The following is a 21,545-nucleotide window of genomic DNA, read 5'->3' on the forward strand; positions in this document are numbered from 1 at the left end:
GTTGATGGTATATTCTGTTTTAAACATATGTTTAGTTTCTAGTTCTACTTTGCACTTCCTCTGTTTCTTTACCACCTATAAACCAGATGATAGAGAAAATATTTAAGATTTTTTTTTTAAAAAGACATCCTTAAGATCAAGGATGTCTCTTTTAAGGGATGTCTTTCAGACATCTGTTTTAAGGATGTGTCTTCAAGACATCTACCTTGTTTTCCCACTGTTTCTGTTGAATAGATATATGGAAGAAATTCTTCATTGTGAGGGTGGTGAGACACTGGCACAGGGTGCCCAGAGAAGCTGTGGCTGCCCCATCCCTTGCAGTGTTCAAGGCCAGGCTGGACGGGGCTTTAAGCAATCTGGTCTAGTGAAACGTGTCCCTGCCAGTGGTGGTGGTGGGGGTTGGAAATGGATGAGCTTTAAGGTCCTTTCCAGCACAAACCATTTTATGATTCATTTTATGACCATCTTTTCTGAATAACCTTCTAATTTAGTAACTGGCTTTGGAGATGTCTTCCAAGTACAATTTAGAGACCTTTACTAGTTAATACAGGCTAAGTGTTAAATATTGTGAGGCTAAGCACATACTTTCTTCAGCCTATCTATATAGCAATAAAGCAATTACAATATTTGTTGGATTATACAAGAAGTATCTCTGTCAAATGATAATAAAGAAGTGAGTTTAAAAAGAATTTTGGACAGTTAAGAATCCCTAGATAAAATCCTACAACTTGTGTAGTTAATCTACAGTGAGTTTCAGAAGTAAAATTGCATCCATTAATATAAAAGCATATGTTCAAGACACTTTCATAATCTGCAGAATATTACACTTTTCCACTGTCACATCATTGATTACCCATTGTCTTATATATCTAACAAACAAAGCTCAGGAAAGCAAATTAAAAGACAACACATGAGCATTCTCTCCAAAACACTGTGACCTCCTTTAGCCCGACTCAGAAGAAAGCCTGGATCCGTAGATAATCCTACAGCAAAGGATCAGTAGATAGTGACACTAATAGGAAACGGGTCTATGGCCTCATTGCACTCAGGATGCCAGCCCTTCACATGCTGTTGTGACAAATACCTGAGCCCAGAAATGAAGGTTTCCAGTGAAAGGGCAAGAAAAGAGCTTACATCTCATTTTGTCAGAAGAACCGCACAGATATACCCAAGGACATATTTTCAGAACTTGAGAGCCAAAAAATACAGCTTTTAATTTTAAAAAGTGCATAAACCACATTAGAATCCTGTTTTGTTTGGGCTCTATACCCTGCTAATCACCATGGGAGCTGAATGCCAGCTTTTGCTTCACTGCAAGTTTTGGAAAGGTGTATCATACCTTTCTTCTGGAACAAAAATTTGACTCATATCTGTCCTTATAGTAAGATAGAGCTAAGCCATAAGCAGAAAAAGTGCAAATTTAAGGTCACCATTCTTCAGAGTAAAATTAAATTAGAAAATGGGGCAGAGAAACTGTGATGTCTGCCATTTCAACAATACCCCAAGGGCTGAGAAGCCCTTGCTGGAGCCAAAAGCATGAACCACAGTACGTAAGTAGCTGTAGTCTTTAACCATGCCTATCTTCTGTTGATCAGCAGAAAAACCTGTAAATCATGCTCCTTACGGACTGAAAGACTTAAATAAGTATTAAAGAACTCAGTTGTGCACTGGCAGAATGAAACATATGATAATCTAGTTGTTGTCTGCGTTTAATTTCTACTTTTGTTTGGAAGCTTTTTTTTCCTCCACTGAGCCCTTTAAAACAGGAGAATAAGTGAGGCCATGCCAAAGGCAGATATTTCACTTTGCTTTCCCTGAGCTTAACACTGAAGTTTTTATCATCACTTTAATGGATATTTTCAGCTCAAGTTGGACCTCAGTGATGATTTTCATTATTTAATGTCAGCTTCTTTCCTTGGGGAAAATACAAGGTTTGGGGTTTAAGCCAGCATGACAATTAACAAATGGAATATTACATATCACATGCCCCAGTCTAAAAACAGCTACTGATCATCTGCAGTGCCTTCATGACACTCCCAAACCTTCCTTCACCCCAGTCCTGGTTTGGCCCACAGCTGGCAGTTGAATACTTTCTGACTGATAGCTGGCTTGGTGAATAGAACTAATAATAACACTGGGCCTGAGTCCACTTCTCACTGTTTAGTCCTGGGGAACAGCCTCTTGCACAGTAACCAATTGTTCCAGTATCAAAATCCGCATTTTATCTGCTCAGCGTGAGGGATGCAGAGGGATGTGGCTGGGAAAGCTTCAGGCAAGGGATTTTTAAAAGTGAATTCATCTTATGCTATTGCTGTGTCCTCACCAAAGGGTCACCTTCAAAACTTAAGATGCTTTTTCAATATTAGGAAAAGATAAGATACTGTATCTTATTCCATATATATATATATATGGGAAAGAAACTAGGGTCTAAATCATAGAATCATAGAATGGTTTGGGTTGGAAAGGACCTTAAGATCATCTAGTTCTAACCCCCCTGCCACGGCAGAGATGCCTCATCCTAGACCATGTCACCCAAGGCTCTGTACAGCCTGGCTTTGAACACTGCCAGGAATGGAGCATTCACAGCTTCTTAAGGATCAGTCAAATGGAACATTAGACTTCAAATGGAACATTAGTCTGCAACTAAGTCTCACCTGAGTCAATGCACCTAAATCCAAAATGGAAATAACAATAATTTAAAACCCCCCTTTTTTAGCTTGCTTCTCATCTACAGGCTTTGAACTCAGTGGCACCATTTAGCCCAATTTCAAAGATCCTGGAGGAACAAAGCTTTGCTTCTACCGCAAACCAGCAAATCTGGAAGGCTGACACCCTCGCTGACACAAGCATTCTCAAACCTTAAATGCAAAATGTGTATCAGTGACTTCGGTCTTTCTCCCTAGCCATGCCTCTGTGATTTATCAGACACATTCTGAGAAAATCTCTGGGAATGGTTTCCCTGCAAAACCCAACTGTGGTGACTTCTTTGCAAAGACACAGACAGCAACAATATGCTCATACCACACAGTAACAATTTTCCCTCTTTTGCCCAATTATACCAAAACTTTCATCTCTGAATGTGTCCTAAGTAATTAGAACTGAAAGGCAGGGTGGGGAGGAGGCGACCTATACCATTCCTATGGCATCTGGGCCCCTATGCAGGAAGGAAATCAGGATTTGTTAAATTAGAGAGAAGCAGGAGAAAGGAACCCACAGCCTAGGAAAGAGCCATGCTTAGATTTCGGGTTCCTGGTTTCTGCCCCCCCCCAAGATGTACATATACATTCATCAGTTACTGCATAAAATGTTACATGCATCAAGCCATAAAAACATGTCAGAACAGGAGGCTGAGATCCCACAGCTATATAGCTCATTTGGAGCAATCATCCCATGACACACTGTCCATGATCAATTATAGAGTCACAGAGTAATTTGCGTTGGAAGGGATCTTAAAGCTCATCTAGTTCTAACCGCCCTGCTACAGAGCCACCTGCCACAGGCAGGGACATTTTCCACTAGACCAGGGGCTCAAAGCCCTGTCCAACCTCCTTGAATAATGATTAAGTTGCTGTGAGTGAAGGAAGCAATGCATCTGTTGCTGGTTTCCAGTTAGGAAAACACACAGCTTTGTCCAGGAAATGTGAATGTGAATTAACACAGAGGATAAAGATGGGTTTGAGTACCCATCTGCCACTCTCTGGCTGAATGGTCAAGCCTGTAAATTACTGCACAGAATCATAGAATCATGGAATCAACTGGATTGGAAAAGACCTTTAAGATCATGAAATCCAACTGTTCCCCAGAAGAAAGACATGAACTTTCCAGGCTTCTTTTAAAAGCAAATGGTGAACGTTGGTCTGTTCTTTGACAGAGTGGCTGTAGGTAAGGGCACATGGTGACCATACTTTTCCAAACCCTTTGCTGATGAGGACAATATCTCCCTTAGGGTGGCTCTTTGGAGAGCAGCAGGACACTGCACTGACACCTCAATACCTTTGCTCAGGAAGCAGTAACTGTAACCTCCAGTGGGACTCCTTCAAGTTTCATGAGCAGCTCCATGGAACAAACATGGTCAGCTTTTGGGCATTTTTGGGGGAAGCAGAGGCCTCTGCATCACTGGCTTAGAGCTACCTGTTGTTTCATGACTTTTAAAAAATGTCCTTCACAAGTCAATGATGAGAAAATGGTCAAAATGGTTCAAAAAGAGAACACTCACCAATGGCGCTTGCTGAGCTTCACTCACCTGCTCACACGCATCTTAGGCAACCCTCAGATTGCAGTGTAACACCCTGGAGCATGAAAATCAACTAAGCTAAAGGAAGCCCAGACCAAGATGCTTTGTATTTGTATCTGCTTCATTTGAAACACTGATATAGTAAAGTGACTGCTTACTGGGTGAGGTGGGAAGGCAGCAAATCATCTTTCTTACCAGTGGTAGTAATAGCAATAGAGTAGAAGCATGAAACTGATGGCAACACTTTAAGCAGACTTCTCCATGCCACTGATGGTTTTCTCACTCATTCACTCTGCTCATATGTCATTCTTACACTATGCTTCCCTCCTGAGAGCTGCAAAACACAAACTATCTTTGAATGAAGATGACTCCTCCAGAACCCCTTCCATTCATGTTAGTGCCCAGGGTATGACTCAGATGTTCACAATAGAAGCAGGATTCTCCTCTGTCTCCAGAGGACGCATCAAACCAAACTTGCTTCCAGACCTTCATCAGAGCTCATCATGTTGCTGTGCCACATGTTGGCCACATTCATGTTGCAGTTGCTGGGAGCAACTTGACATTCCAAACTATTGTCCTTGTGTGGATGGTTTGTACTAGTGGAGATCTTGGACCTCCATTCACGGCAAGAAGCAGCATATCATGCCAATCTTGGAGAATACACTCCTAGCAAGTTCTGGGACCTGACTTTAGCTCTGCCATAGCTGTATGGCCATGTCATACTTTTAATTAAATGTGGGCACTTTGCACTGTTTGGTACTGGCACGTTTCCATTCAGCAGTCTCATGTACAAGGGCACTATGACAGAATCACGGTGTGGCTGCGGCTGGAAGGGACCACTGGAGGTCATCTACTCCAACCGCCCTGCTCAAGCAGAGACACCTGGAGCTAATTATTCAGATGGCTTTTGATTATCTCCAAGGAGGGAGAGTCCAAAAACTCTCTAGACAACCTGTGACAGTGTTTCATCATCCTCAGAGTAAAAACTAGGGGGTTTTGTGTTCATATTGAATTTAATGTTTTTAACTTGTGACCATTGCCTCTCACCCTGTTACTGCACACCACTGAGAAGACTGGCTCCCTCTTCTTCATTCCCTCCAATTAGGTCCTTGTTTTTACACATGGATAAGATCTCCCTAAGCCCTCTTTTTTGCATGCCGAACAGTCCCAGATCTCCCAGCCTCTCCTCATATGCAAGATGCTTTCCAGTCCCTGAATCATTTTTGTGGCGCTTCAGCGGACTCACCCCAGTAAATCCACGTCTCTCTTGAGCTGGAGAAATGAGTGGTGGCTCTTCTGAGATGGCACAGAAAGGCCAAGTGAGATGGACACAGGCCTGAAACTGCTTAAGAAGCCTGAGGACAGAAGATCTGGGCCTGATTGTGGACAATCTAATTGGGCTGATAAACTGTTGTGAACATACAATCCAAGATCCATCAGAACAGAGGCCATATCAAAATTACATGACCAATGTTATTTTACTACCTAACCTGGTAGAGTCTGTTTATACTGGGACAGAAATTTGGCTGAGGCAGCTGCAGTGTGTTCAATTAAATCACAAATTGTCTTAACTAGTTTTGCATTTGACACTGCAATACATACTGAGAAATTTATTGATTTCTATGATTTGCTTTTCAATCTTCCAGCAAGATACTCTGGAAGCAGAGAGCTTCCATAAAAGCAAGTAGTAGCCTAACAGATAAAACATGCCAGAGCAGCTGAAATAATTCAATATTTTAGGTGTAAATATATATATATATATTTAAAGCCCATATGCCATACATGTCCAGCATGAGACTCTGTGGATATATAAGAAAAATTCTGCAATACTGTGTAAATTGTTCAAACGAATAGTAGAAGAAAGTCACTGTTTGAGCCAGCCATCTGAGGTTAGCAATTAGCATAGCTATGCTAAGAATGATTCCCACTGCAGATATCTCATATGTCTCAGATATCAGTAGCTGATACCTCAGTCAAAATAAACCCACTTTGTCACTCTGTTTACACTGGTGGAGAGTTCTGGTTAAACCAAAACCTTCCCATAAACTGCACTGTTTTGTATACAAGGTATAGAAAATATTTGTTTGTGTTTCTGGCTTCTCAGTCAATAGTCTGCTTCTTTTTCTTTGAGATAGCTGGTTTGCTTTGAACAAAGCACTTAAATGTTGATTATAACGGAATGACTCTCAAGCTTGCTGGGGCAGACCTGCTCCAAAAATCATTCAGGAAGTATAAAAACAGGAGAAGGAGAAGCCACCCTGGTGTTTTCGAGAGGTGAGATGCTGAGGTTCAAATCCTTGCTCTGAATCAGGAATCAGAGAGACATAACCCTGCCACTGCACGTCTCGGGCATGGGCTCAGGCTATCAGCAGACATCCCTCTGTCGTTTTTGTTTGTTTTCCTGCTGTGCCAGCTCTCACAAATATGTTCAGAGAGAGCCCACCATGCAGGATGGACTCCAGGTGAAAGAACACAGTCAGCTCTTGCAAAGCTCAGCCTGCATACACAACACTGGGAATGTAGCCACATGGGGAATTCAGAAGTCTCAAGGGTTAGACTGCAGCTTTGGAAGGCATCGCAGGTTTAAATTCATATGTAGGCACCTGCAAATGAAAGGAGGATTTTCTATTACTAATTCATCCTGTAGGGTCACACAGGGACACTACTGGTGACAAATGGTGTAACGGTTACCGAAGTCATCCTCCAGTTACTGTGATCCCACCACCCGGCTGGAGAAAGATGGTTGAATACTGGCTCTTCTTACACATTTCTGCCTGTTAAACTAACACAACCTCCTATGTTAACTAACACAAACCTGTTGGTTTCTTTCTTTATCAATATCTTTATCAATTATCTTTATCTTTATCAATAGAATAATGGTTGAAAACTAAAATTAAAAATGAACACCATACACTACGTCTTGATGATCTGAGTAAACATTGCAGCAAACCTCCCACAGACTTGATGCCAGATGTAAAAGTACAGTTAGCTATGCTAACTTGTTCACTTGAAAGCCAGACAGTTTTGGGAATGCACAGTGTGGTGAGGACAATATTGCTGTACCAGCAATAGCATGTCCTTACTTCTTGATATTTACAGGGCAATCCTACCATTGCTATAGTTTGGGGGATTTTTAGCACACAGATTAAATCTGTGCTGCAGGTGAAACTGCAAGTGTAAGCCAGCAGAGATAGCTGGCTTGCTTTGAATAAAGCACTTAAATGTCGATTATAAGGGAATGACTCTCAAACGTGGTTTGGGTTTCACTGTGAACTCAGACCTTCCTGAGATCCTTCATCTGCACTGAGTCCTGTAACGCAGCATCCTCATTGCTACTAGTTTCTTTATCAGGCAACTTCAGGCTGGCATGTCTACACCCTCATATGCGATGGTCACACCTCTGTTCTTTCAAGTACATATTTCGCTCCATGAATGCTTTAGATTGTCCAAGCCCTGCTCACACACAGCTATTTACTAAAATTTTTACAGGCAGATCAGGTGAATGTAAAGAATAGGCTTAAGGCTCTAATTCTTCAGTGAACTTTGTACCTTCTCCATCCGCCACTTAGACAGATGCATCTGGAAGGGGGCTTGTGGAAGGCTCTGAAAAGCAGGTCTGGGGTTGGAAACTCCTGACTAACACAACGGCTAGCTTTCTGGTTCCATATTCCAGGCCATTTGACAGCATCAAGACACACAAGCTACCTATAGTGCTTGGAACAACCATGCTCTGTGATTTTTTTATCCTCATTTTAGATCAATCTAGCAATAATAAACTGATTCCTACGGTTCCTGGCAGCCTGCCCCAGAATGAGAAGTATTCTCTCCCTTGTTTAAATGAAGGACTGTTCAGCCAGACTTCTCCTCTAGCTCTGGGAAGTTTGGACTGTGGTGGCTTCTTGCTCCCAGCCACCCCCACATCGTGTTATTTATTTGTGGCATTTTGCATAAGAGTTCCGATGCAAATTATAGCTTGGAGCCTTTGTCCGACAGATAGCAAGAGCTGCACTGTGCTGTTCCCCCAGTGACAAGCCTGCTTCGGTGTCACTTAATAAATCACCATTCCGAACACAGCAGAAAAAAATATAAGTATGTTGGAAATCTAAAATTTGATCTTTACTGTCATTCTTCTCTCATCACAAGTAAACCAAAAAGAAAAGAAAGACGCTTGTGGTACTAGAAGCCTTTGGATTGTTATAACTACTAACCAAACCCTCCGATAAGCTGCCAACCAGACTATTTTCCTCAAGCTTATTATTCCATTTCTGTTTCTGCCATTTAACTCCTCAGCTGTAATATTTCCATGCAAACAGCACGGTGTGCCCAAAATATCTTATCTTACATTAGAGAGAAAACAAAAGTCTTCAGAGAGGATACTCTGTCTCTTTTCCCCCACATGGCTGCAACTGTGCAAACCCAAAATGGTTTCTCTCTTGGCAGCAGGCAGGATTCCTAATGAGCCAACACACAGAAAACAGATAAAATTAAGAGACAAACACCAGTACTTATTTTATCCTCTTTCTTTCCCCATCGTACTTCGTCCAGCTCTTCCATCCCCATTATTATCACTAACTACAGCTGACAGAAATCGCATAATTGGCTGATGAGCCCCATACATTGAAGCAAATTTAACACTTCTTCCCCATATTCATGGCATGGAATATTTACTTTGTTTGTATTTCTGCTCTAATTTCCTCCTAACTTTGCCTAGTACTTTGGATTCGTCTTATTTAACAGATTCTTTTTTCTCTTTCTTCCATAACATGCTTCACCCTGTCTTTGAATACTTTCCTGAAGTTTTTCCTCTACTTGCTATGTCTTGTTTCTTTGAACATTCCTTTCAAGCCTGGAGTGGAGGGTTCCTTCCCATCCTTTACATTTAAATAGGTGGATCCTGCCAGCTGATAGAAATCCTTTTATATCATAGAATCATAGAATAGTTATGGTTGGAAAGGACCTTAAGATCATCAAGTTCCAACCCCCCTGCCATGGGCAGGGACACCTCACACTAAACCATGTCACCCATTTACTTTTCTCACAGTATAGTTAACACATAGAGGAGCTGAAAGAGAGGAAGGCCATCTCTACGGGATCAACCTTTAGAGCAAGTGAAGATAAAAGAGAACATGGTGGGGTACTGGGATATGTAGGCTTAAACTAACACAACCTATAAATTTTTATGGATCCCTGTGCCTACACGTTTAACAGTTCACTCAGGCTGGCTTTATACATGAGATAGCCCATTAATAATGTTTAATATATAATTTTGCTTTTATCTTCCCCTCAGGAAAAAATGTCAGTATTTTATCACTTGCAGTTCTGCTGACTTCTAACAAGCCTTTTGGGGGATACTTTTTTTTCCTGAGCTGGTTTTGGTGGTGAGTGGGAGTGAAGAAAGAAATTCAGGAAGTCTGCAAGCAATTGCTGTACTGGCAGTGTACATTGCTTTTCATTTTGGAATTGGCATGAAGTCCCTCCAAGTAACACAAGCTCTCCTTTTTGACAGAATTGACAGATAAGTTATATAACATGATGCAGTCGGACAGTTTCTTTGGGGGGATGAGGACTCAGTGAAGTCAAAATGGAAAGCTCCTTTCACATCAGGGGTATTCCCTCACTGTACTGTTGAAACAAAGCACCTTTGAATGCAAAAGGCTTCTATGGCGCTTTACAAAACATAGCCAAGATTTGAAATAACACAGCTGTCTAAATCGGGTTCTTCAATCTATAGACAGACATACAGTAACTACTCGATAATCAGAAGTGTTTGACCTCTCACAAATTCTGTCTACTTGGCCAGGCAGGGACACTGCAAATTATTAGTACCTTTAATCTGTGCACGGAATTCTGCTGAAACTGTATATTCTTTGAAAACACTGATTGAATGTGTACAAGAAACTAACATCTAACTATGTTGAAATAAAAAATAGATGAGTGCCCTTGCTTCTTCTAACTTAATTTGAACCCCAGAAATTCTCTGATATTTCCCATTCTTGGTAACGCTTGCTTTGTATTCAAATCATACAGCATATTGGACTATACTTTTCATATAATTTCCAATAAATGTTTTCAAAGCTTTGGAAGCTGACTGCCCTGAGTGAGTTTCAGATCCTCTGGGGAGATTTATGAGGCGGTATGAAGTGAAGGAATGGAGAGGAAAAGAGGGGTTTTTTTACAGCTTTTGCCACATACACAGAAAGAAAGGCATAGAATCATAGAATCATAGATTCTAAACAAATAGTCCTAGTTAGGTCAAAATTAAACCTGCAGGAAAAAAAGTAACAAACAGATTGCTCTCTATACACTGCTCAAACCTCTAAATTTCCTGTATTGCAACAAGAATTCTTTGTTCTTTTCAAAAAATCATTAAAGGGTTTTTACACCAAGGAAATCATACAACACAAAGTTCATTTAAGTCAGATGGATAAACTGCAGTTTGGTGTAGGATAAACTCTTACTGTCTAAATGTCATCATCTTTTTGCCCCTTCACATCAACCTGGCATCATGGGAGGCAGAATGCTCTTAAAGCAGTAGTAATAGGGGGAAAAACAACAAGTTAAGCATCATCTGAACAATTATTATCAAATAACACATTGCATTTCCATGGCCCTCATTGTACAAGGATATGAAAACATACTGAAATAATTTAATTATTAACATATCAACACTCCAAAAAGGTACTTTAACCTCTAATTCCTAAGTGCAGACACAGAGACGACGCTTCCTTTTTTGAGTTTAAACAAGAAAGCTGTGTCCAAGCCATGTGTAGAATCTTGATCCTTCCACAACCAGCCTCATCATTCCACCACAAGGTTGACACCTTGTGACACTCTCAATAAGTGCCTTTTTGGCATGGCACATTATTTTCCCTTAAATACCATAACCTCTGACTACTGAAGCACAAAAATTAAGTGTTCTCAACATGGATATAAAAGGATCCGTCTCTTAAATAGTTGCTTCCACATACCTTACCCAGGGTCCTTGTTAGAGCAATATAATCTGCATGTTCTCACTTCTTAAAAGCTCACTTAGTACAGCTTCCAGGCCATGGCCATTTCCGCCAAGGCAGCTGTAGCTGAGCAGCACAGCCAGCACCTTTCTGCACTTCTATTGCAGTGTGTGAAGGCTCTCACGAGAATTCAGTATTTATGACGAATTCTTCCACGTACATTGGATGTTCACTGGAACAAGCTCAACATACTGAAACAAGCTTAAACTTTCATGTTGTTTGTGTTAAGAATTCTCTTTGTGGCTTACTCAGTAAATCCTTAGTGTATTCAGGGTTGGATCCTCCAGAAAGACAAGCTCCAACATCATGATCAGCTAATTCATGCATGTTTTCAAACTCCTTACGCTAAGGAATATATTTACACCGCATTATGATTTCACCTGATACTAAAGTGCAAATTTGTCCAGTGGCCATAATGCACGTGTGAGTGCAAACCTTCACAGAGAAGATACTTTGGGACACAATGGATGGAGAAATTCAGTTCATACCATCAGTGCAGCATGAATGGGTGACGTGTGCTGTGCCTGGTCTAGGCTGCTAACATGTAGCCTACTCTTTTACAAGGGGAAGTAGGGACTGAATGTCCTCCTACCACTGAAGATGCACTGAGCAAGAAACAAATATAGTACTTAAAAGATGCGTGTGGAGTGGCCGAGATGTGTCTTACTCCTTAGCTGAGGCTGCTGAGAAACCATAGCTATCCTCTACTTTAACAACTTAATGAATCTTTGGATAGCTATACAGCAATGACAGTTCTGCTCTTTGCAAAGCATTGCTGATTCTCATACAAAATGAAAACATTCATTTGGAGGCTTGCAGTTTTGCATTTTCACATCTTTAAATTATAGTTTAATCAGGACTGCATTATACAAGTAAAGAAGGACGTTTGTTTTCAGCCTGTCAGCTGGCTGGACAGTCATGGTAATGAATGATTTTCACAACCCTGCTGCTGCTGGCAGCTGTCATCCTTTCTAAGGATACAGAATTAATGGCTCCAGCTGCAGGAGCTTATGCACAGCTCCTGCACAGTGCACTGGCACTCTGTCCTTGGTACTAACCATGCAGCCATACTGTCACATGAAGTCTTTCTTGCATTATTTACCTGTAAGGAGGTAGGTATCTGTTACCATCTTGTTTGTTTACAGTGAAGATAGTACATACACCACATTCTCTGCCAACAGGTACAAAAGGATCAAGGAAAGCCAGGTCCACGTCTCAGCAATGCTGTGTTCTTAGTGCTTTCCGCTGACCTCCTTCAGTCACTTATTCCTGCTCTTGACTCATCATCCTTTCAGCAGCCAGCGCTTTCTGTTGGCAGCACAGTCTTAGGCCATAAAACCTAGTGAGGACTTGGAGTAGAGAATCATGTGTCTTTCCAAGCTGCTGGTGGGATTTTGTTTAAATCTTTATTTTAATATACAGCTCACAGGCACCTGATTTTGTTTTTCTCTTGGATATTAAAGGTTACATAATTAATCATCAGCTAATTGCAGGGAAGATTAGGAGTTCCTCACACTGTTCTTCCACTTGTACATGCCATAAAAGGAACCCATTACCAGCAGCAGAACTGTTCCTCATACCACCACCCTTCTCTTTTAATTAAAAATCCTTGAATGGGTGTTCAGATTTCATTTCTGATGGCATTTCTACAATGAGAACCGAGAAGGCATTTACTGAAACCATTAAAAATTTTATTCAAAAATTACAAACAAGACAACACATCTTCTCTAAGTAAGATCAGAAATGAAGCATTTTAACTCCATGAGACTCATAGCTTTATGGGCTACACTTGTGAAAAAGACAATCGTTATTTTCTACACACGAAGGAAAACTTAGCAATGTAACATTGAAACTGCGCAATGAATTCACTGGAAGAAAAAAATAAAAATCAAACTTGGTCTGAAAAGATTCCTTGCAGTAGGGGGAAATACAGGATTTCCCCCTCTTCTGCTTTTCTTCCCAAAGAAGGGAAGGGGAGGGAAATCTTATACTGGTTTTCCTCTCCCCTTTCCAAGGGCTTCTTTTAGCAGTTACTACAAATATTTTTGTAAAAGCCAAGCCAAAACAAGAGGCACAAAGTGGACCTTATCTTCATGTCATTTAAAGAGAATAACTATCCTTGGATGTTTATAAAATATTGCTACTAATGAGATTGCTGAAGCTTAGTCAATGGAAAGTTATGACAGAATTTGCAATTGTCATGCTTGAAGTCTCATCTACTGCCAACCTATTGCAAACCCCTGCTCTGGCCAGCTGTGTCCTCTGGCTGAGAACATGTTTTCTACCATCTTTTGCTCAGTCCCTGTGTAATTCAGTTATACCTCAGTTATTTTGTGACCTCCTGACTCTCTCTGTGAAGAAGACAGCATGTTATCAATACCTATGTGACAAGCTCTGCTGAGCGCGTATTTAGACATACGGAGAAGCCGTATGCCTAAATACGGCTAATCTACATTTAGATATACAGAGAAGCAGCAGCGCAGAGCGCTATTACAGTGACTTCGGTTCAGCAAAGCTTTCCTCTCTGAGTAGCAGGGCAGGCACACAGAAAAAAACTAAATTCCTACTAGGTCACTGGAAGCACCCAGTAGGTTTACTTCACCAAGATTCACCTGAACTAGAGCCCTTCACAGCCAACAGGACACCCTGAATGAAGCCCTCCTCTTTCACTATCAAACCAAGGTGAAATCCGTGCCATTTAAGAGAATGATTTTAGCAACATTACCGTGACCGCATAACAGCAGATAGACTTCTAGAACACTCCTCTCCAACACATAACTATCTTTATGCTTTGGTTTTTATTTCAAAGACTGACATGAATTCTCCACTTTTCCTAGGCAGAGACAATGTCAGGTGACTGACAGAAGTAATAAAAAAAAGTAATAATAATTTGTTTAAAAAAACCCTTTCACATTAAATCAGAATAGCAGAAAATTGGAAATGTTACTTACAACATCCTTACAGGTACCTGAAATATCACCGGTGATTATGGCTTGCTCTGAATTTTGGATGACTTTTACGACATCTATTTTAGTGAACTGACTGGCAATTATCTCTTGTGGGAAGTGATACAAATTCTCATTTTGAACTCCTGTTCTGAAGCTCACCTGACTGCATGCAGTGACTGACTGACTGCATCAGTGGTGTCAGCAATCACTGCACCAGGACTTAAATGCTAGTATAAAATTGAAACACTCCTCGCATCCCACTCCCTCCAAAATATAAAAATCATCCCATAAAAGCATTAGTTTTATATCTTCAAAAAGTTGAAGAAACTTCACCCTTTCAGTTTCCTTAAAGGGACCACCACCCAACCCTCCAAAGTCATTATAATTTACTGCATGTGAATATAGGTTTGATTTGTGACCTGGACTGACCCCTTTCATGGGGGACTCCTTAAGATGAATTCCTGCACCAACAAGCTACTGTACAAGTGTGGGGATGACAAAGTATGTTGATGCACAATACATTTACAGCAGGTACTTTCATAATTTTAAACTGAAGCTTTCCTTTAAGGTTTACACATGAAAAAAATTCTTAAGCTTCAAAACTGTTCATGTAACTGATGTTTCATTCAGTATCCACCAAGATTTGAAGCAGTGCTACAATCTGCAGGTACTTTTGTATAAATGCACACCTGCTGGACGGCCAGAAAAAAAGCCCAGTAAAAGCTATGACAACAGTTTTGTCCTCCTGAGATAAAACAATTTTAAAACTCAGTTTATTTAAGTAAATTCTTCCTGTCAAAAGGAAAGCTGCATGTGGGCCATGAGCCTGCTGTTTACAAAAAACATTCCAATTCTATCTTATTTAAAAATTCTTTAATTATTACACAACAGCACTTTTGTGATTGTGTTATCAAACAGGGAACATGGCTATTACACAATCTGGATTGTTCTAAAGTGAGTGTTTTGGGGCTGTAACAATATAGAATGAAACTACATCTTGCAATTTAGTCAATCTCTCAAAAGAAAACTTGAGGAGCAATAAGAAACTTGGCATAAAGAGCATGCTTAGCCTTAGGAAATGTTGCTGTCAAAAGGCAACTTGCTACCTTCAGCCCCAATTCAGACTCTTCATCCTCATCATAAGAACCAATCCTATTCATAAAGTGAATCCTTGTGCTCCAGACCAGCTTTCTGCATTGGTGTATATAGTCCAGCAGAAATCTACCTTTAGCTGCTTATTTTCACCACTTCTTAAACTCCCCCTGCTACCTACCACAACTGCTTTGACTGTCATAAGGCAAAAGATGTAACTAAGCACAATAAAAAATGCTTATTACAGCTAGATCAGTTCTTGTGATAATATTCTGCTGTATTAAAGTATGTTTTAAAATAAGTTATTAGTTTTCTAAAAGAAGTTACTAGTATGCATATTAATAGAAGATATTAAGTCATAAAATCATTTAGACTGTAAAGACATCTGGAGGTCAACTGAATCCAACTCCCTACTCAAAGCAGGTCTAAGTCTATCAAGATGGTGAGGTAATTCACTTGACCATCTCCAAGGGCTGAGATTCCGTAACATCTCTGGTTTCAGTGCTTGATCTTCTCCATAGTAAAACCCCCAAATAATCTTTTTTAACCCATTAAATCTAACTGGAATTACCCTATTTGTGTCCAGTGACACTCATCCTGTTTCATGTACCTTCAAGACCAGTCTTGCAGTGAATCCTCCCTCTGAAGGGACCAAAAGCAACAATAACATCTCGTCTTAGCCTTGCTAATGAAGCCCAGAAAGGACACTATGGCTCTGCTATGGTCATGTCTCTGTCCACAGGGCCACTTGCTGCTTGTGTTCACCTTACTGTCCACCATGTCCCCAAGCCCTTTTCTGGAAAGCGGCTTTCTGTTCAGTTCAGTACCCCTGCCTGCACTGCTACATGAGGTTATTCCACCCCAGATGCAGGACTTGACACTTGGCTTTGCTGAACTTCAAGATGTTCCCATCATCCGACTCCTCCACCCTGCTGCACTTCCCCTGAATTGCAACCCTGCCCTCCAGCATGCAGCCTGCTCTCCTCCTAGACTGGTATAGTACAGGATTAGGCAGGGAAGAGTGAAGATACTAGTCTGTCTTGAGAATCGCTTCTGAAGAAATAAACCTGCCAGCCTGATGGACAAATCAGTTCCTGTGACTGTTACCCAGCCAGAAGTGTAACTGCAGACAGTAAGCAGGAGGGTTGGCAAGTTACAGCAACTTTCCACATGTAGATGAATTCCAGAACTTTGAGAGCAAAGAAGGAAAAAGGTACATGGATGAAATAAGGTGAAGGCAAGTCATTAATTTTTCCCTTCAACCTTAAACGCAAAACTGTATAAAGAGATAAGTGTCTGTTTCTTTCCAATATTCACATTCACCTCACTCATCAGTCACTACACAGAACCCTGAAAAGGATCTTGAATTTTCTTAGAGGTGCTATGATACATTCTGCAGTGCAAACGTGCTAAGGAAAACAGAGGGAAGTGTGAAACGCTACCTGAAAAACCCAGAAACTTAAGAAATCCTTCAGATTACAACAGCTGAACACCACAGGGTTTTGTTGCTTCATGTTTGCATCATTAATCTCAAGAACTTCAAGATTTCAAAATGTAAGCTTTAAACCATACACAGCTCATTAGTTAACACCTTTTGAAAGGCTCTTCCCCTCCTTGAATCAAAAAGCTCTACTCCAGAATGTTTCGAACACTGGGCAAGATTAAAAAGGAGATTTAGGACAAGGAAAAAAAAAAAAAAAAACCTGAAGCATGAACACACAGGTCTACCCAAATTATTCTGTGTGTAGGTTAAGTTGGGTTTCATAAAAGGTGTAGGCTATACACGCTTTCGTTCCACCAAGCTTCTTCTGTGACAAACGAACAAAAAGCTGGAAGTGCAGAAAGATTCCTGTTTGGCCAAACATTCAGTGGGAATCCATTTGTTTGTACCATCCACTTTTCATTTTTTCAAATGCAAAAACTGCAATAGTAACTATAATTTTACACTTCCAAATTCAAACAGCTCTGACAGCAACTGCATCCTTCAGGACAAATCTAACAGAACCAATATTCTAAATTTTGCAGACTGTGATCCTAAATGCTTCAGAACACCATTATTCTAAAAAGCCCCTATACAACATAATTATCTATTTAAGTTAGAGAGATACAGAGACTGTTAAAATTGGCCAATTTTATTCAAGCAATGTTAGATGAACACATGATTACCTTCTCAAAAAAGTTACATACTCATGTGCTTTTTATTGAAGTGAAAACTGATTTGCCCCCCTCTGCAGGAGTATTTCAATAGAAGCCAGAGTCTTGAGTAGCCCAGTTGGGTGCCTAAAAAATAAATAAATATTAGTAAAAAAGAAATTACTGTATTATCTATTGGCTATTGAAATTTATGAGAAATCATAAAAAATATTGATACATAGCTATGAAGTGGCAATATTGTTAATTAGGGAAAAATACCCTACAAGTTTAAAGTAAATGTCAATACAGCAGAAATACATGCTGCAATTAAGTTGTACAGCCTCTAAGCTGGTAGTTTCAAAAAGGAAAAATTCTAAATGAGTCTAAGAGAAACACATAAAATTGTCAGATATATTTTTTTGAATACAATAATACCACGTAAGTTTCACATGACTTCCCTTCAATGGAATAAACTAATGCACCATTCCCTGTCCAACTTCCATCAATATTTCAGACAAGCAATAAGGAAGCCCAATAAAACTTTTAATACTTTCCAAGTTCTTTTAATGTGTGGTTTGTTTTTTGGGTGGTTTTGAGTACACATGGCTGGGTCCTTAGTAGACCTCAGAGTTATCCACCTTACACTGTTGTTCTTCTTTACAACAAAGCTGCCTATGTTTTAAAGCAGACAGAGGCAAAAACCAGATGATCTTGCCAACTTCTTCACTTTCACTAGTTCTACTTAAACCTCTGGCTGACCTAATTACATTCTCTAATATTTCATGAAATGGGTTTAACAGTTAGGGTTTTGCACAACTCCTCCTTCATGTTCCAGTCTTAAGTCTTATATATACACCTACAGACATTTAAATACAACCCACTTGAAAAAAAGTAGTATTAACTACTTTCACAAATAACAGCCTTCAAAATTAGCCCTTTTCAGGTAGTGAAGGAAACCATTTAAAGGAAGTAGAGAATCAAAAGATGACAGAAATACACTTATTTATGCAACAATAAAAGGAATACTTAGTGATTAAGAGACAGGCAAGAACAAGAATCACTGCCTAACACTCACCATAAGGAAAAAAAAGTTTTCCAATTTGATTCCTAGTGCCAGAACTAGAAATAGGTACATTCGATGAATTAAAAAACAGGGTAAGAATTATACTTCAGTTATCTCACAAAAAAAAGATTTCAGGAATTCAGAAAAACATAACTTATACCAACCTCAGATCTACCACTCTGATTCAATTTCTTCTCAATGTTCATAGCCAACATTTGACTACGGAAAGACAGGCTTTTGGTCTTTTCAATCACTTGTTGGTAAGGTGAGACTGCATTGTTGCCCATGACTACATGGCCCTAAACCACAAAGATAGAACAATTAAACAATCACTCAGAATGCTAAGCCTTTAATAGCATGCTATGCTTTCAAAGCTTTCACAATCTCACACAGAGGATCAAAACAGAATACATGAGTCACTTTACACTTTATGGGCAAAGAAAAACAAGTGGCAGAAATCAGAACTCTCTGTTCTTGAATACAGTAAAAGAAATTTAATGAAAAACTCAACAAATTCACTTGGATCCATGTGTACAGTCTTACCAGCTTTGAATCCAATTTGGCATCTAGTCGTGCATTTCGAATTAGATTGACAATCCATCTTTCTGCTTCTTCAGGAGTCATATTTAGTTTATCTGCCAACATACTAAAGATAATAGATTTATCAGCTTGTGAAATAGAGTCCCCCTGATGTTGGTGAACACTGCTAGGGACTGTGAAATACAAGTTAAACTAACACAAAATTTGACACAGCCCGAGACTTGTATTCAATAAATACCACAAATCTGGGATGCACACTGTCATTCATCTGAAATGACTTTAAAGCTTACATACATGCACTCCTGCCCCATCTCCCACCCCCACTGCTTTACACCGGGGCAGTGTGAATAACGAATTCACATCCTTAAGTATTTACTTACTCTGAACTACATCATCTTGTACTTAAAATTTTAACCTGCACTATTTTTCTATATTCCTATTAAACCATGCCTACATGAACATTCTTTGGAAAGATGTCAATTAAGTAATTTAACCACAAGCTAGCAATCACCATTGTAACAAGAACAATTGAACTGATTTTCTTCTTACTTAAATCCAGCCAGCAGTCAAGAAAGTTTAGACCAATTAGTCCAGGAAAGTGTTTATCAATAAGCTTCACATTGAAGCTTCAGGAGACAGAACCATGAGACAGAGTTTAGTATAGAAAATGTGACAGATAAAACCGCGAGAAGCTTGAGCATAGTGTAAGGAGAGAAAGTGGGGAAGCACAGAGAAAGGAACACTCTTGTCCAGGAGTAATTCCTTCTGATGGCATTTCCTGTGGCTTTGCAGCCAACTCCTTTAGCTTCCTGCTGGCAGTTGGCTCATACAGGACATTTGTAACACTCATTCTTCCATCAGCTTTCTGACTAAGGTAACAAACATGAGGTAAGTGCTACAGACACGACCAAAAAGCCTTCTGGCTATGCTGAGTAATGACACATTCAGGTTTACAAATATACATTAACACCATTAGCACTAAGGAATGGAGGCACGAAAAGTTGCACTCTAGTTGACCATTGCTTATAAAGATCCCCACTCTAATGCAATAGAAATTACCAAATAATAATGCAATGATTTTATTAATGTTTCAAGAATATTGGTCTCTCATTTGAAGTTACAGGTGATTTCAAAGGGTACTTTCAAAACCAGTTCTTGAGATTATTTCTGTCCCCATGTCTTAAAAGGGGATTCACTTATTTGGGTTACGATTTAAGTTTTCCTTTGCCTAAAGGACAAGTTTACCAAATTCCACATGCCTTTGTATATGAGCAAGCCTATCTTGTACTGCACAACAAAAAAATAGAAGAATGAAACGTATTCAGGTCTTCAATTAAATCCAGGCATATCAAACTAACCAAAACACATTCTGAATTATTTTCATCTATTACTCTCTGTTAAACATGGTATTTCAACCAGTAAACTAACTGCAGAATGATTTGGGATGTATAAGTTTTACATTACAACTGATAAAATCAACTACATTCTCTGAAAGTGCCAACTGCTTAACAGATGTAAGTAGTAAAAAAAGTAATTAAATGAGCCATCTATTTTGCACTGAACATAAAGAATAGCAGATTTCCCACTAATTGTTTTCAAATTTGTTCTGAATAGTTAAACAGTACTTATCAAACACTGTGGTACAACCAACTAGTTTTCAACTCCAAGAATAGCAGTGAAAATCACTTGTGGACAAAGAAATGCAAGAACCATGCCTCAGTCATTTAAATAAAAGCATTCTCACTGGCTAATTTCTTCAAAACCAAGTCTGAAATGCACTAAGAAATACTTAAGCACCCCACTTAATAATCCACATCTAACGATTGTTAAAGCTTGGCGAAACTTAACGCTTATGTGCTTATGTCCATTATGTGAAAAGCAATGACTTACTGAAAGGAATCTCACTGTAATTACCTGAAGTGATACATGGTAAGAATATCCATGTCAATCTGAGATGTGTCTGTCTCAACTCAAAGTCCATCATTCACCACAGAGAACACTATAATACTTATATTTATGACACTTATATTTATGAATACTTATGACACTGCTGTCTGTATTTATGAATCACATAGAACAAGGAGAGCCAACTACAACATTTTCTATCCTATTTGAAGTTGAAATACCACATACAGCACAAAAAATACAAACTGTAAAATAAGCGAATACTAAATAAATGACAACCATCTACCATAAACCTGGATTTGTTAAACAGAGCTTGCTATTTCTTTTGTAATAAATCACTAGCATGTTACACACACTTTATCAGTATTTTTTGACAGGCTGGAAACATACTTAGGATACATCATCCACACTCTTTGCTAATTGACTGGAGCCAGATCAGAGAAGCAGACTTCTCAGGAAGACATCTAGTCTTTAGTTAAAAAAGCTTAAGCATCTAATTTCATTTAAAACTTGTACTTAAATATGAACAAGACTCACAGTACTAAAAAAAATAAATAAATCATTTATACGAAATAGCAAGAAATGATCAGGAAGAACTATATTTGCATTTGTTCTTCCAA

At 39.4% G+C, this 21,545-nt stretch overlaps 1 protein-coding gene across 3 annotated transcripts in view; it reads right to left on the minus strand.

Moving 5' to 3' along the window:
• Positions 1 to 6,751: 6,751 nt before the first annotated feature.
• The window catches only part of EIF3E (eukaryotic translation initiation factor 3 subunit E), a 32,798-nt gene continuing 18,004 nt past the window's right edge, over positions 6,752 to 21,545 (minus strand). For 2 of the 3 annotated variants that reach the window (XM_080610403.1, XM_080610402.1), the window contains 3 exons: positions 19,024 to 19,126; positions 18,645 to 18,779; positions 12,914 to 17,564 (listed from right to left, as the gene is read on the minus strand). In XM_080610403.1, the coding sequence (XP_080466529.1) occupies positions 17,526 to 17,564; positions 18,645 to 18,779; positions 19,024 to 19,126 (277 nt within the window). In that variant the 3' untranslated portion in view covers positions 12,914 to 17,525. Of the gene's footprint in view, positions 6,838 to 12,913; positions 17,565 to 18,644; positions 18,780 to 19,023; positions 19,127 to 21,545 lie in introns of those variants that run through there. The other variant, XR_013956227.1, reaches the window with a different exon arrangement.

This window comes from Psittacula echo (assembly GCF_963264785.1).
Source record: "Psittacula echo genome assembly, chromosome: 2".
Classification (NCBI taxonomy): domain Eukaryota; kingdom Metazoa; phylum Chordata; class Aves; order Psittaciformes; family Psittacidae; genus Psittacula; species Psittacula echo.